Genomic DNA, 12,090 nt, shown 5'->3' with positions numbered 1-12,090 from the left:
TCTTTGTCCCTTCTGGGGCCCATCAAGATAGTACCCCATAAGTTGGTACAACTTATGAAATGGGGTGTCCTTTCACATTTGGCCGCTCAGATTGGTTTCGCAACTTCTTCTCCATCTTTCAACGGGGCTTTAACCTCTTTCTGTCCAGAGTCTATCCTCTAGGTCATGCCACGTCATCACTTTGTGACATACCCCCCTCTTGAAAGAAATGTAATCGCCCTCGATTACGCCTGCAAAACCAACATAAGCCAACAACTAGTTCAATGGACACTGACCAACGCACTAGACAACACATATCCAATACTTGCACGAAGACGACAGTCACTAAACATTCACATGACACTCACATCACTATCCCTGTCAAGATTTTTGATGAGAATCATGGTCATCGTAATGTCTTTACCAATCAGATCCAGATCTCCCCGATCTTTAGGGGATGTCGGGATTGACTAAACCTTTTCTATCATATCCACATCAAGCCCCAGGTGAATCAAGACCGAAATGCTGCAGTCATTTCGTCTTTTAATCATGCACTCAAATATCACACATATAAGAGAGCACATATATCAAGATCATTTAACTTTTTAAGGAATTCCCACTACAAAGTATTTCGTTTCTTAAAGTCATATAGCAGAATACCGTCAACCCATCAGTACCGCTAAAATCTGTAAAGAAATCAATGACTTTAATCCATCTAGGTAGTTTGTGACAAAGGAGCAGAGTAACTCCCCTCTTGTGCAGTCAGCACTGTACCAAATTCAACTCGTTGATCATCGATAACTCTTGGAATAGTCGAAGCTAAACCAAAAGCCTCAAGGTAAAGTTCCAAAGTCTAAGGAGTATTTGCTATGTTCTCCATCCATTTCGCATCCAATGTCGGATATTTCTTAAACTTAACTAGATACCGGCGTATCACGTTACCTTTCACTTTCCTTTGCTTGTGAGCCAGTATTTGTTTTGGAACAAGAATCTCCTCGGTCGTTTCCACTTCATGTTGCTCCTAAGGCTCCCTGTCCACTGGCACCTCACCTTTGAAAGGTTTTAGGTAGCTTCAATCTAAAGGATACATCATTTATCTTTTCCCGAATTTGGAAAGGGCCATAGTATCTCATACTCAACTTTGGAAAAGGTCGCTCCTTACCCTTTCGTTTCCATAGGCGTGCCTTGTCAAACCGTAGAAGCACCCAATCATCTTTCTTCAATTGCAAGTCACCTCGACGATGTCCTCTGCCTTCTTATGCCTTGCTTCAGACTTTTCAAGAGCGCCTCGTGCACTTTGCAAAAGCAGTCTCCAGATCCTAAACATACTGGTCTGCTTCAGAAATCTTAGCCTTTGTGCTTAGAATAGGAGGAACCTTCTTAGCACCCTCAATGATCTCAAATGGGCCTTCCCCGTAAACATATGTATTGTGTTGTTGTAGGCAAACTCCACCAAGGGCAAAAACTTCTCCCAATGAGCTTTCTGATCAAAGATGTAAGACTTCAACAAGTCCAGAACTACTAAATTCACAATCTCCGATTGCCCGTCTGTTTGCGGGTGGAAAGAGGACGAGAACTGTAACCAAGTACCAATATTCTCCCTCCAAAACAAACTAGTAAAACGGGAATCTCTATCTAAAACTATAGATTGAGGCATGCCATGAAGTCGAAATATCTGCAAGATAAATGGTTTAGCCAAATGATCTCGCTTAATCATTTTCTTGACTGGAATACAGTGAGCCTGCTTGCTAAATTTGTCAATGACTGTCCATATGCCATCGTGCCCAATCTGAGTCGTGGAAAGATCAAAAATAAAATCCATTGCTATACTTTCCCAAGGTCAACTAGGTATAGGTAAAGCTTGCAAAAGACAAGGGGCCTTATGCCTGTCAAACTTGACCTTGTGGCATATCAAACAACTACAAACAAACTCATCCACATCCTTTTTGAGCCTCGGCCAATAGAAAAACCGTTCCACACCTTTCAAGGTGGTCTCTATGCAACGATGGCCCGAAAAGGTGGACAGTGGCACTCTATCAAAACCTTGTTTCTCAGTGCTTGTTAGGCTGCAACATGCCCCTCCTGCATCAAGACCGCTCCCAGACTGCGGCCACATGCGTCACAGTATACCTTAAATGGATTTTGCAAGTCTGGCAAAACCAATACTGAGCCAATCGTCAACTTCTCCTTGAGAGTCTTAAAGGTTGCAATGTCAAATGGTCCCCAAGTGAAAGTAACCCCTTTTTGTGTCAATGTATGCAATCTCCGCAAACTTTTGAATGAAACGCCGATAGTAAGAACACAAGCTTAGAAAACTGCAAACCTCATACACATTCTTCAATTCTGGCAAATCTTTGATGGTCTCAATCTTTAGAACTAAAAGCACCGGCAAACAAAACGGTGAAGTACTAGGTTCTTTTTCCAACAACTTGGTTCATAATCTCTCCATTTTGGGCTCTACTTACTCTGTAAGGTGGCCGGTTCCGTGGCGTACTGCCTAAAATCAAATCACTCTTGTGATCTTTAGGACGTTGACGAGGTAACTCCCCTAGTAAGCCTTCTAAGAAGCAGTCAGCTTGAGTCGTTCCTTCTCAAGGTCGGACAAATTTGACATTTTCTTGTCATCTATTTCATTTAAGAAGATTGAGTAAACCAACAGACTTGATTTCATTAATCTAGAAATGGCCGAAGCCAATACAAGTGGGACAGACTCTCCCTTTAGTTCTACATCAAGTACTATTTCTCTACCCTTTTCATTCTTCAGAGTTGCTCTTGTGACCACCACATTGTTCTTGTGGAACCAAGGGATTCCTAACAAGACGTCACACCCTTCCAAGTAATGATATAGAAGTCCACCTGCCCCAAATACCCTTGACAAGGCAACCAAAGTTTGCGTATGACAGGTGTAATGGCAAAATCTCGTCCAGGTGCCACTAGAACTGCCTTAGCCGATTGCCCCATTTCCTCTGGCATAATTCCAAGTCGAGCGGACAATTCAATCGAAATGAAGTTGGCCTTGGCTCCTCCGTCGAAGAAGATAAGGGCTTCTTGATCTTGTACTTTGCCACACGCTTTGCAGAGCTCCATACTTCCATCCATTTGCTCAGGTTCGGACCCCACAAAATCTGCTACCAGTCCAGCTTTTGTCTTTCCCTTCTTTGCTCGCTCCTCTGCTACTCTCGAACTCTCAAGCTTGTCCTCTGGCTGTTCTTTTGGTACCTTGGTAGGGCATCTGGCTAAAACGTGCCCATGCTCTCCACAACCATCACATTTACCCTCCTTAAAGTATTCGTTGGTTGCTCTGCAGACAATCGAGGACCTACGGGTCTCTTCTTTTGTTTTTTTCCCTTCCTTTTGTAGCGTTGTTCATATCTTGTTCGGTCCAAGATGTCACTAATCTATCTGTGGGATACGTAAGAGTGTCCCCCATGCATCGCAAACCCTTGCTTTGCATGTCCCATCAATTGTCGCATAGACTCGAACTTCTACCGCAGACAATAATCTCATATCTCTTTGGGTATACCACAGCAAAATCACTCTATCTGTTGCTTGAACATAATTTTCTTGAAAGAAGAGGCCAATAAGAAAGTGTCCCAAAATCTCTGACAAAGTATCCAAGGTATCATCCTTGGTCATCCTCAAATGATTCCAAACAGTGATCACATCCTGTTCGTATTTCTAAGTGAGCCATGAGGAAGTAAACACTCTTTTAAATTGAAGCCACTTTGTGGGTGCTTCCCTCTGTAGAAGGAGGGTAGACCACCAAGTTTGGGCGTTCCCTTTGAGGTAGACGCCGCCTTGTGAACTTTGCAGTGCTCAGAATAGTGCCTCCGGAGTATGCAATATCAAGGCTCTCTGGGTATCCTTGAAGCTAGAAAAAGTATCAAACTTTATTGCTTGCCCACCCTCTTTAAAATCCTTGGGTTTCTTCTTTCTATCTTCAAGAAAATAAGTTTGGTTGGCTCTATAAAATTGCTTCCTCTTTGTAAACATCGGCTCATCAGACTCTGAACTATCCACGGAAGAGGAATCCTCGTCTAAACCGTCAAAGCGCTTATTGAATCTTCTATGGGATCGACTCTCCTTTGCCTTCTTCTTGCCTCTGCTACACCTCTGAATCTTTCTCCTCTTCCATCTCTTTCTTCCCTCGTCACTAGACTCAGAGGTCGAAGAGCTGTCAGAGTTGTCAGAAGAAGATGAGGACAAACTAGAATCATCCTCAAATCTAACGCGTTTCGTAACCTTCTTGGCGTTTTCAAAAGTAGATTTCCGACCCAAGTAGCCTGGATGGTCGGCTGCACGACTCTGCTTTCCGGGCCACTTCTTGGTCTTCATGAGTCTGCTAACTCGTTGTTCTACTGCTTCTTCAAACTCATCCTCAAAATACACCTTTTAGACAGAAGACCTAGTGTAGTTGACTTCTTCATTGCCGACTTCAGACGTGATCTGATGACGAAATACCATCTGGAATGCATCTCGTCAAGCGAGTACTTGGCCAAAAATTTCACATACTCGGGATCTTTGGAGTACCGAAGCATCTGCTAGGCACAAGCGTCAACCTGTTGCTATTGCTGCATCTCCATCCCTCCGTACTCAGGAGGAGATATCCATTGCATCTCCATCCTTTCGTACTCAGTAGGAGGAGATAGCCCGTATTACTTTAAATCTTCTCAAGATGGACGATGTCCATTAGAGTCTTCATTGTTCTCCCGCGCACAAGGTTCATCGGGCGTCACAGTTCCCTCCTGGCAAGATTTGTCGACTAAAATCCATGAGTGTTGTGAATATAGGGATCGGATCCTTCGTAGAAGTAAAATTGATTGCGCTCTGATACCATGGTCACAGACTTGGACACTCCAAGTTAAGAATCTACATCAACACACGCGAGAGAACTAAAAGAACTGAACAACACTGAGAGAGAGACGACATGTCCCGACACGGAGAGGTTCCCTGCCAAGAGAGATTGGTCCCAAAGACTGGCGCCCCTTTAGGTATTTCTTTATTATTAATCGTTCACAAAGTACAATGTCCAAGGGTTCTCGTCTCGACAATGCTCACAAGCCAATCTGCCTAAAACTGAGACTCTGGCAATTTATTTAGAGGCTCTGGCAATTTATTTATAGGCCATGGGCCTTCCCAAATGTCACGTGCGCACTTCACTTGCGCTACGTGGACATGCTTCTGCTACAATCTAGCATGAGTCTTAGCTTAGGACCTAGCCTTGCACTTTGTGAGCCTCTAGCAAGACGTGCATGTCCAGGCTGGTCATACTTGCATACTCTCTCTTGCACAATACTGCATTTTAGCATGTAGGCATTTTACTGCATGGGAACCACCTCTAGCTTGCATTTAATTTATTAAATGACTCTTCATATTCCTGGTCATGGGGGCTGATTTGGAGCTTGCTCGGCCCAGGTTTCAGCACCTATATGAGCCTTGAGGAGCCATTTAAGCACTAGAATCACCAAAAGACCAAAGGATTGCAATAGCACGAGGCAATACCCGCATGCCCCAGCAGTTCCCAGCCATTTCTCATCATGAACCAATGTTTGCGATCAGCATTTTCAGCCCTTGATCATCAACGTTTTCAGAGAGAACGGCCAGCATTTTCAGGCCATGATCGCCACCGATTTCAACACCTAGCCTCAACATGGTTGCAGACCCTACACATTGACATCGCTAGCAGTTTCCAGCACTTAGCCATAGCGTCGTCATCGTCGACACCGACACAGTACCCCAACACCTAGTACCCCTTGTGTTTTGGCTTAGCTCCTGCATAGCTCAACATAAGGACTCTCAGAACCCATCAATATCTCCTCGTCATCGTCGTCAGTTTTTGGCTTCTCGGCTTGATTCTGCAAGTTGGTACAACTTCTTCTTCACCTTTCAGAAGGGGTTTGACCCCTCTTTGTCCAAAGTGTATCCTTTAGGTCATGCCACGTCATCACTTTGTGACACGTCACATTTATATCTCATTGATCTCTAAGCAGATGTCTAGATAGTCTAAGTTCAAATCATTCATCAGACACAATGATGCAGACATTTCATCTTTCTCTACATGTCTCTAACAATACACACATGAAAGAGCACATGTCTTCACTTCGATCAAGGAAATTTCCAATTCAATGTACATATTTTCATAAAGTCATTCCGCAAAATACTGTCAGTATCCCTAAAATCTCAAAGAGAAATTAGTGACTTTATTCAATCTAGCAATCTAGGCAATCTGTAAAAAGTGGAGTGGCTCCCCTCATGTGCAGCCCGCATTGCACCAGATTCAACCTGTTGATTTATCGATAACTTTTGGCATAGACACTGCTAATAATCCAAAAGCTTGAAGGTAAGCTCAAACTGAAGTAAATTTGCGATTGTTCTCCTCCCCGATCTTTGCATCGAGAGCCAAAAAGTGACCAAATTATCCGATGGACCTAGCTTACCTTTTTGTTCATTTCTTGTGCCCTCGCACCTGTCGGTAGCCCCGCTGGCCTCTCCTTCCACTGGCACCTCAATCTGAACCGTCGAAATTCTCTGATGAACCATCAGCTGATTTCCTGCTTCGTTGGAACCCTCGGATACACTGTTAGCTTATTCCCACGTCTTTAGAATCTTCTAATAAACTTTCATCCGGTTCCCTTGGTTCTTTCTCTTCATTGAAAGACTCTTTCCCCGTTGAGGTGGACACTCGCTTATCGGTAGGATAGGTTTATGAGCAGGCATGCATACCAAAACCTTGCTTGGCATGTCCCATAAGTCTCTAAATGGAGTCAAACTTCTGTTGCGAACAATACCGTCTAATCTCTTTTGGCAAACCACAACAAAACCGCTCAATCTGGTTCTTCAAAGTGACCTTCCAAAACGAGGACACTGGCAAATAGATATCCCAAAACCTCTCGCAATAGTCATCCAATGTGTCTTTCTTAGTCATCCGTAGATGATGCCAAGCCATAATGACATCTTCTTCATATTCTTCCATTTTCTAGGCAGAAGTGAAAATTCTCTTGAATTTTACCCACTTCTTAGGTGCTTATCTGCGCAAAAATAGAGTAGACCACCATGTTTGTGCGTTTCTTTTCAAGTAAGATGCCGACCTTCGCACCTTGGAGTTAAAAAGACGATGAGAGGGTGAGCCCAAAACGGCGGTCATAGAACAAAGGGAGGGGTAGGGGTCCCTATATGGGCCTCTCTATGGCTGTCTCACCCACAACCTCGTATAGAGCGGCACATGGCATGGCAAGAATATGCCACATGGCATAATTGTGCCACGTCATCATTGATATGCCATATCAGCAATAAAGGTGTCATACGGGAAGAAATTGCAGAAACAAGGTCTGACCCCCTGATGGCCTTTGAATAAGGGTCCTAACTCTAGCCAGCCTAGCAGGCACAGCCTCAAAACAGTGCTCACTCCCTAATATGCTCCTGGAAGATACCAGAGCCACCACCAGAGACGAGGTGAAACTCTTCGTGGCACCTATTGTGGTCAGTATTGGGCTGGTTCTTGATGGCCAAAGCTGCTGCAAATGGGCTGCAAGGAAAGAGCTTCTTTGCTGCTGAAATTGCCAACAAGAAGAAGAGAATGGCTGCTAAAGATGGTGCCTGCTGCAACGGAAAAGAGATCTCTTTTATGACTGCAAAAACACAGATACCGCTGAGGGAAATTGGGCGACGGTTAGTGAGGATCGGCTGCTTGCTTAGAGCACCTAACACAGCTAAGATTGGTCCTTTCTTCTTATTATTTCCTTTTCCATACGTAGGTATGAGGCTGTCCAAGGGTCTTCTTTTACGTTATAAGGGCTATTATTATGTACTATCACATCACCAAGTCATCATAATACGTACCTACCAAATAAGCTGATTTTGAGGGTACACCTTGGTGCACATCTCACAACAAATGCATCCAATCTGCACAAGACCGTGACACATTTGCTACTTATCCTAGTCTACATACTGACACTACTGGATGCCCACAAAAGGTTAATGACAGCCTATTTCACCTTTTCTAATCATCTATGACAAGAGGGTTATGCATAATTAATCTAATGAACCTGTCTGGACATGCAATTCGTACTTATAGACTCAAATAATAAGATCATGTAATCTTACTTGAGGAAGGCACTAGGATTTAGTAGCATGTCCGCACGGCGCTCAGAGGAAATTTTGCAACCCAAGAATCTCCAAAGTCAAGTTGTTTATACGCATCAAAGAATGGGTCGGTTACAAAAGCAAATATTTGACATGCAAAATGTTAACGGAAAAGGGCAGGAAAAATTATGAGAAGAGTCATTCCCAATTGCTATAATGACATAAATAAGCAGGGAACAAACAAAAATTTAGCATACACATGCCATGAGCAGTATTTTGAAGTTCAAGTAAATGCTTGGTCATTAGCTTCTTTGACAGCATCAACCATCTCCCTTGGTAAAACAAAGATCACTATCCCAAAGGATTCAGGGTTCGGAGTAACCCAAAAAGCAGCAAAGCAGCAATCATAAAATAGTGAAAGATTACTCAGAAAAGGTTCGTTTTGCTCTCGACTGAAGAGATGCTAATGATGGCGGGTTTGCTTTTGTGTGTGTGTGTGTGTGTGTGTGTGTGTGTGTGTGTGTGTGTGTGTGTGCGCGCGCTGCAAGCACACGTGATGAGAGAGAGAGAGAGAGAGAGAGAGAGAGAGAGAGAGAGAGAGTATGCGTTTACCTGAGAGACAAAGTTGACATGCATCACCGCCAACAGGGCGAGAAGAAGAATGGCGACAACCAGGCAGAGGTGTTCAAGGAAGCCTCGTAGTCTAGGGCTCAGAAGCTGCGCTAGCATGCCCGATAATCGGGCATGCACTCTCAAGAATGTCTGCTCGGGATCCATGGTCCCTGCTTCAAGGGGCTGCCGGAGCTACCATTCCGCAAAGCTTCATGTTGAGAAAACGCCTCGCCCACGCACAACAAACTCGTAATCTCAGCTCGTTAGGCGCAGAAAACGTTCTTAGAGAGAGAGAGAGAGAGAGAGAGACTTCAAACCATCTTTGAATTCGAAATTTTGATTTTATCCCTTGTGTAGACAAAACAATTAAGTCAAATTCTTAATAAACATATTCCATCGGTGTCAGGCTTTCCCGCCTCCTAGACAAAGTCTTCACACCTCACCAGCATGGTTTTATCAAGAGAAGGTCCATCGTAACATTTTGGAAGCAATGGTCTGTATTGAATATGTTGCTTTCACTGAGCAAGAGTGTATCATGCTGTAGTTAGATCTAGATAAAGCCTATGGATCACATGGTTATTCATTGAGGACGACATGAAGGCACTTGGCTTTGGGCCTCGCATGTGCCAACTCGTCTGCACCCTGTGTGCTAGTAGCCATTTGAAGCTCCTTTTCAATGAAAGGATTATGGGTGCCTTCGAGGTTAAAAGATCCATGAAGCACGACTGCCCTCTTGCCCCTCTGTTATTTGTCATTGGATCCCACCCTCTAGTAACATTACTCGAAGACAGTGCTGCTAAAGGGGAGATTCAAGGACTAACTCTACCTAACAATGACCATCTGCTCACTAAGCTTTTTGTGGATGACTCCTTCCTTTTCCTCAAAGCGTGTCCTCAAGTCATCAAGAAGGCTCTAGAAATTGTGCAAACATACGCCTTAGCTTCAGGATCCAAGTGTAACATTGAAAAGTCAAGACTGATCTCTCTCTCTCTCTCTCTCTCTCTCTCTCTCTCTCTCTCTCTCTCTCTCTCTCTCTCAAAACTACGCATTTGATCCGTCTATGTGGATAGGGCAGATTGTGTCAAAAGGGAAGATCTTCCGACATTTTAGAGACCCTCTAGGGGTGGATGTAACCCACGAGTAAAAATTCGTTTGGGTTATGGAGAAAGTAAGGACCAAGATGCAAAGGTGGGAGTATGTGCTTCTCCTCTTCCCGAGTAGAGTTAAGGTCATCAACTCCTTTATGCTCTCGTATATAGCTTTCAACGGTCCGTTTCTTAAGCTCGCCAAATGCAAGTGGAAAGAGTTCTTGAAACTTGTGAACAAATTCCTATGGAAAAACAACACTAAAGACTCTATGCACTGGCAATGAGCTGGATGGGAGACAGTTGCGAGACCAGTGGAGCAAGGTGGTCTAGGGATTCTTAACCCTAGCATCCATGCGGAGTCCCAATGTGCTAAGTTTGTGGTTACAACAACTAAGCAAGACCAGGCATGGGCTATTATGGCATGTGCTATTATGGTCAAGGCTATGTTGGACAACTCTAAATTATGCTTGAAAGGTGGCCTGTTGAAAGGACTGGAAGTGCACGACAAGCTTGTTGCCCCTCATTGGACCGTCCCTAAACTTGGGGGCTCGACAGGCGAGCTCATTCGAAAATGTAACAAGGCAACGGAGTCGTTAGAGTGGCAAGAGCAAACAAGGTATTTCCACAACTCCATGACTCACGGGTCCCCTTGGCCATCTAAGGTTGGAAGCATCTCTATTACCCCTTTCTAGATAAAAGTTGCTAGACAAATTAATAACAAAGGTATCAAACATCTTGGCCAACTTTAGGACTTCAACAGTGATAGCTAGAAAGGAACGGACCAACTAGCCAGCCAGTTTAACCTCAATGGGCTCAAAGCTTGCTAATCAGCAGAGCCCTTTGAACAACTGAACATGTGGTGTTTGCCAAACTATGATTCCAGATTCGAGTGGAAAAAGTGTGGTAGTGGCCAAAGAACACCCACTTTATTAAAACACAAACCGAGGGAGTGTACTTTTTACCTCTGTATTCAAAGGACTGGTTCTCTCCACTCAACAAATTATGGGGCAAGCAATGGCCAGAGTCAAGATGGGAAATAGTTTTGAAGAGCATATGGCACCTGCATTGGCCGCATAGGATGAAGATCTTCGTATGGAAGGTGTTATGGGAGCCTTGTCGACTGGGCTAATGGTTCTCACTAGGGGAGTAGGTCCAGATCGTTGTACACAATGCAGATCACTAGTGAAGACCTCCCTCATCTTTTCAAGGAGTGCCCAACGATTTGTGGCCTTGCACGAAAAATTTGCAAATGGGTTCAAAAAACCTGGAATACAAGAACGATCTTTCTTGGGAGGGAAAGTATATAAGAGTCAAGTGCTACTTATCGCAAGTAGTGAGATTTTGCTAGTTCAAACATGTATGGAAGGCAAGGAACTACCACCGCATCTTTGAAAACACCATCATAACAGCTAAATTCTTAGAGATCATCCAAGAAAGCAAGGGGGCGATCATCACCATTGAGAAACAAACAAAATCTGAGGAGTGGAACAGTGCCTTCAGCACCGCTATGACTAACTTGCTTGGGTGAAGAGGGACTCACTCCTTTCATGGGATGGCTCCCCTATCAACTGATGTAGTTATGTACCATTGTAGTTGTCATGGTTCATCACGAGCATGGTCAAAATTTGTATCTTTTTGGTTGTGTTAATATAATCCACTCACAATTGGGAGTTTTGCATACACAAAAAAAACAAGGTGAAAATTCATTATGGCCTACATAAAGCTATTGAGAAGAATTTCATAATAAGAGGTTTCTTTGTGAGAGAGAGAGAAATAGAAAGTGACACTAGTATTTTAAAACATGTGGTATCACAATAAAATATTATGTTTCTTTTTTAAAGTGTAGCAATGAACTATTTAGATTACAATATATCCCAAAAGCATAAAGAATCACGTTTGACAAAATACTCAATGCCCCTCTTGAAGAGAGAGGTACAAAAATGTCAACACCCTCTCACAAGGGCCTAAAAGAAATTATAATATAAAAAAATATTATCGTTAGCTTGCTATGTGGCACTAATCCGCAAGCTTTATCCAATGGTCCAAAGATGCACCTAAAATCTAACCCTTTACTAAGGACTACTTATGTATTCTAAAAAAAGGATAGTGGCCAATTAATTGGATGTACTTGCCCCCATTAGGCCATGTAAATTTTTTGAGTAAAACGGACCAATGATCTCCCTTAAACCTTTGTCATATTAATATATATCTCTCCCTCTACCTCCTTGAGCAAAAGTGGGGCTTTTACCGTTTGCATTACATGAAATTCGATCACAGGGAGAATACAAGAATTATGGGAAAAACGCTCAAAGATACACAATAACAACAT

The 12,090-nt window shown here is 43.4% G+C and overlaps 1 protein-coding gene across 1 annotated transcript in view; it reads right to left on the bottom strand.

Annotated features, from left to right (window-relative positions):
* LOC147421253 (S3 self-incompatibility locus-linked pollen protein) overlaps nt 1–8,984 on the bottom strand; it is a 94,405-nt gene extending 85,421 nt beyond the window's left edge. The window contains exon 1 of the mRNA XM_086505209.1: nt 8,674–8,984. Within this exon, the coding sequence (XP_086361335.1) occupies nt 8,674–8,838 (165 nt within the window). The 5' untranslated portion in view covers nt 8,839–8,984. The remainder of the gene's footprint in view (nt 1–8,673) is intronic.
* Between the last annotated feature and the right edge of the window lie 3,106 nt (nt 8,985–12,090).

This window comes from Adiantum capillus-veneris, chromosome 28, assembly GCF_014529385.1.
Source record: "Adiantum capillus-veneris isolate H3 chromosome 28, ASM1452938v2, whole genome shotgun sequence".
Taxonomy (NCBI): domain Eukaryota; kingdom Viridiplantae; phylum Streptophyta; class Polypodiopsida; order Polypodiales; family Pteridaceae; genus Adiantum; species Adiantum capillus-veneris.
This window is presented reverse-complemented; position numbering and strand designations above follow the sequence as displayed.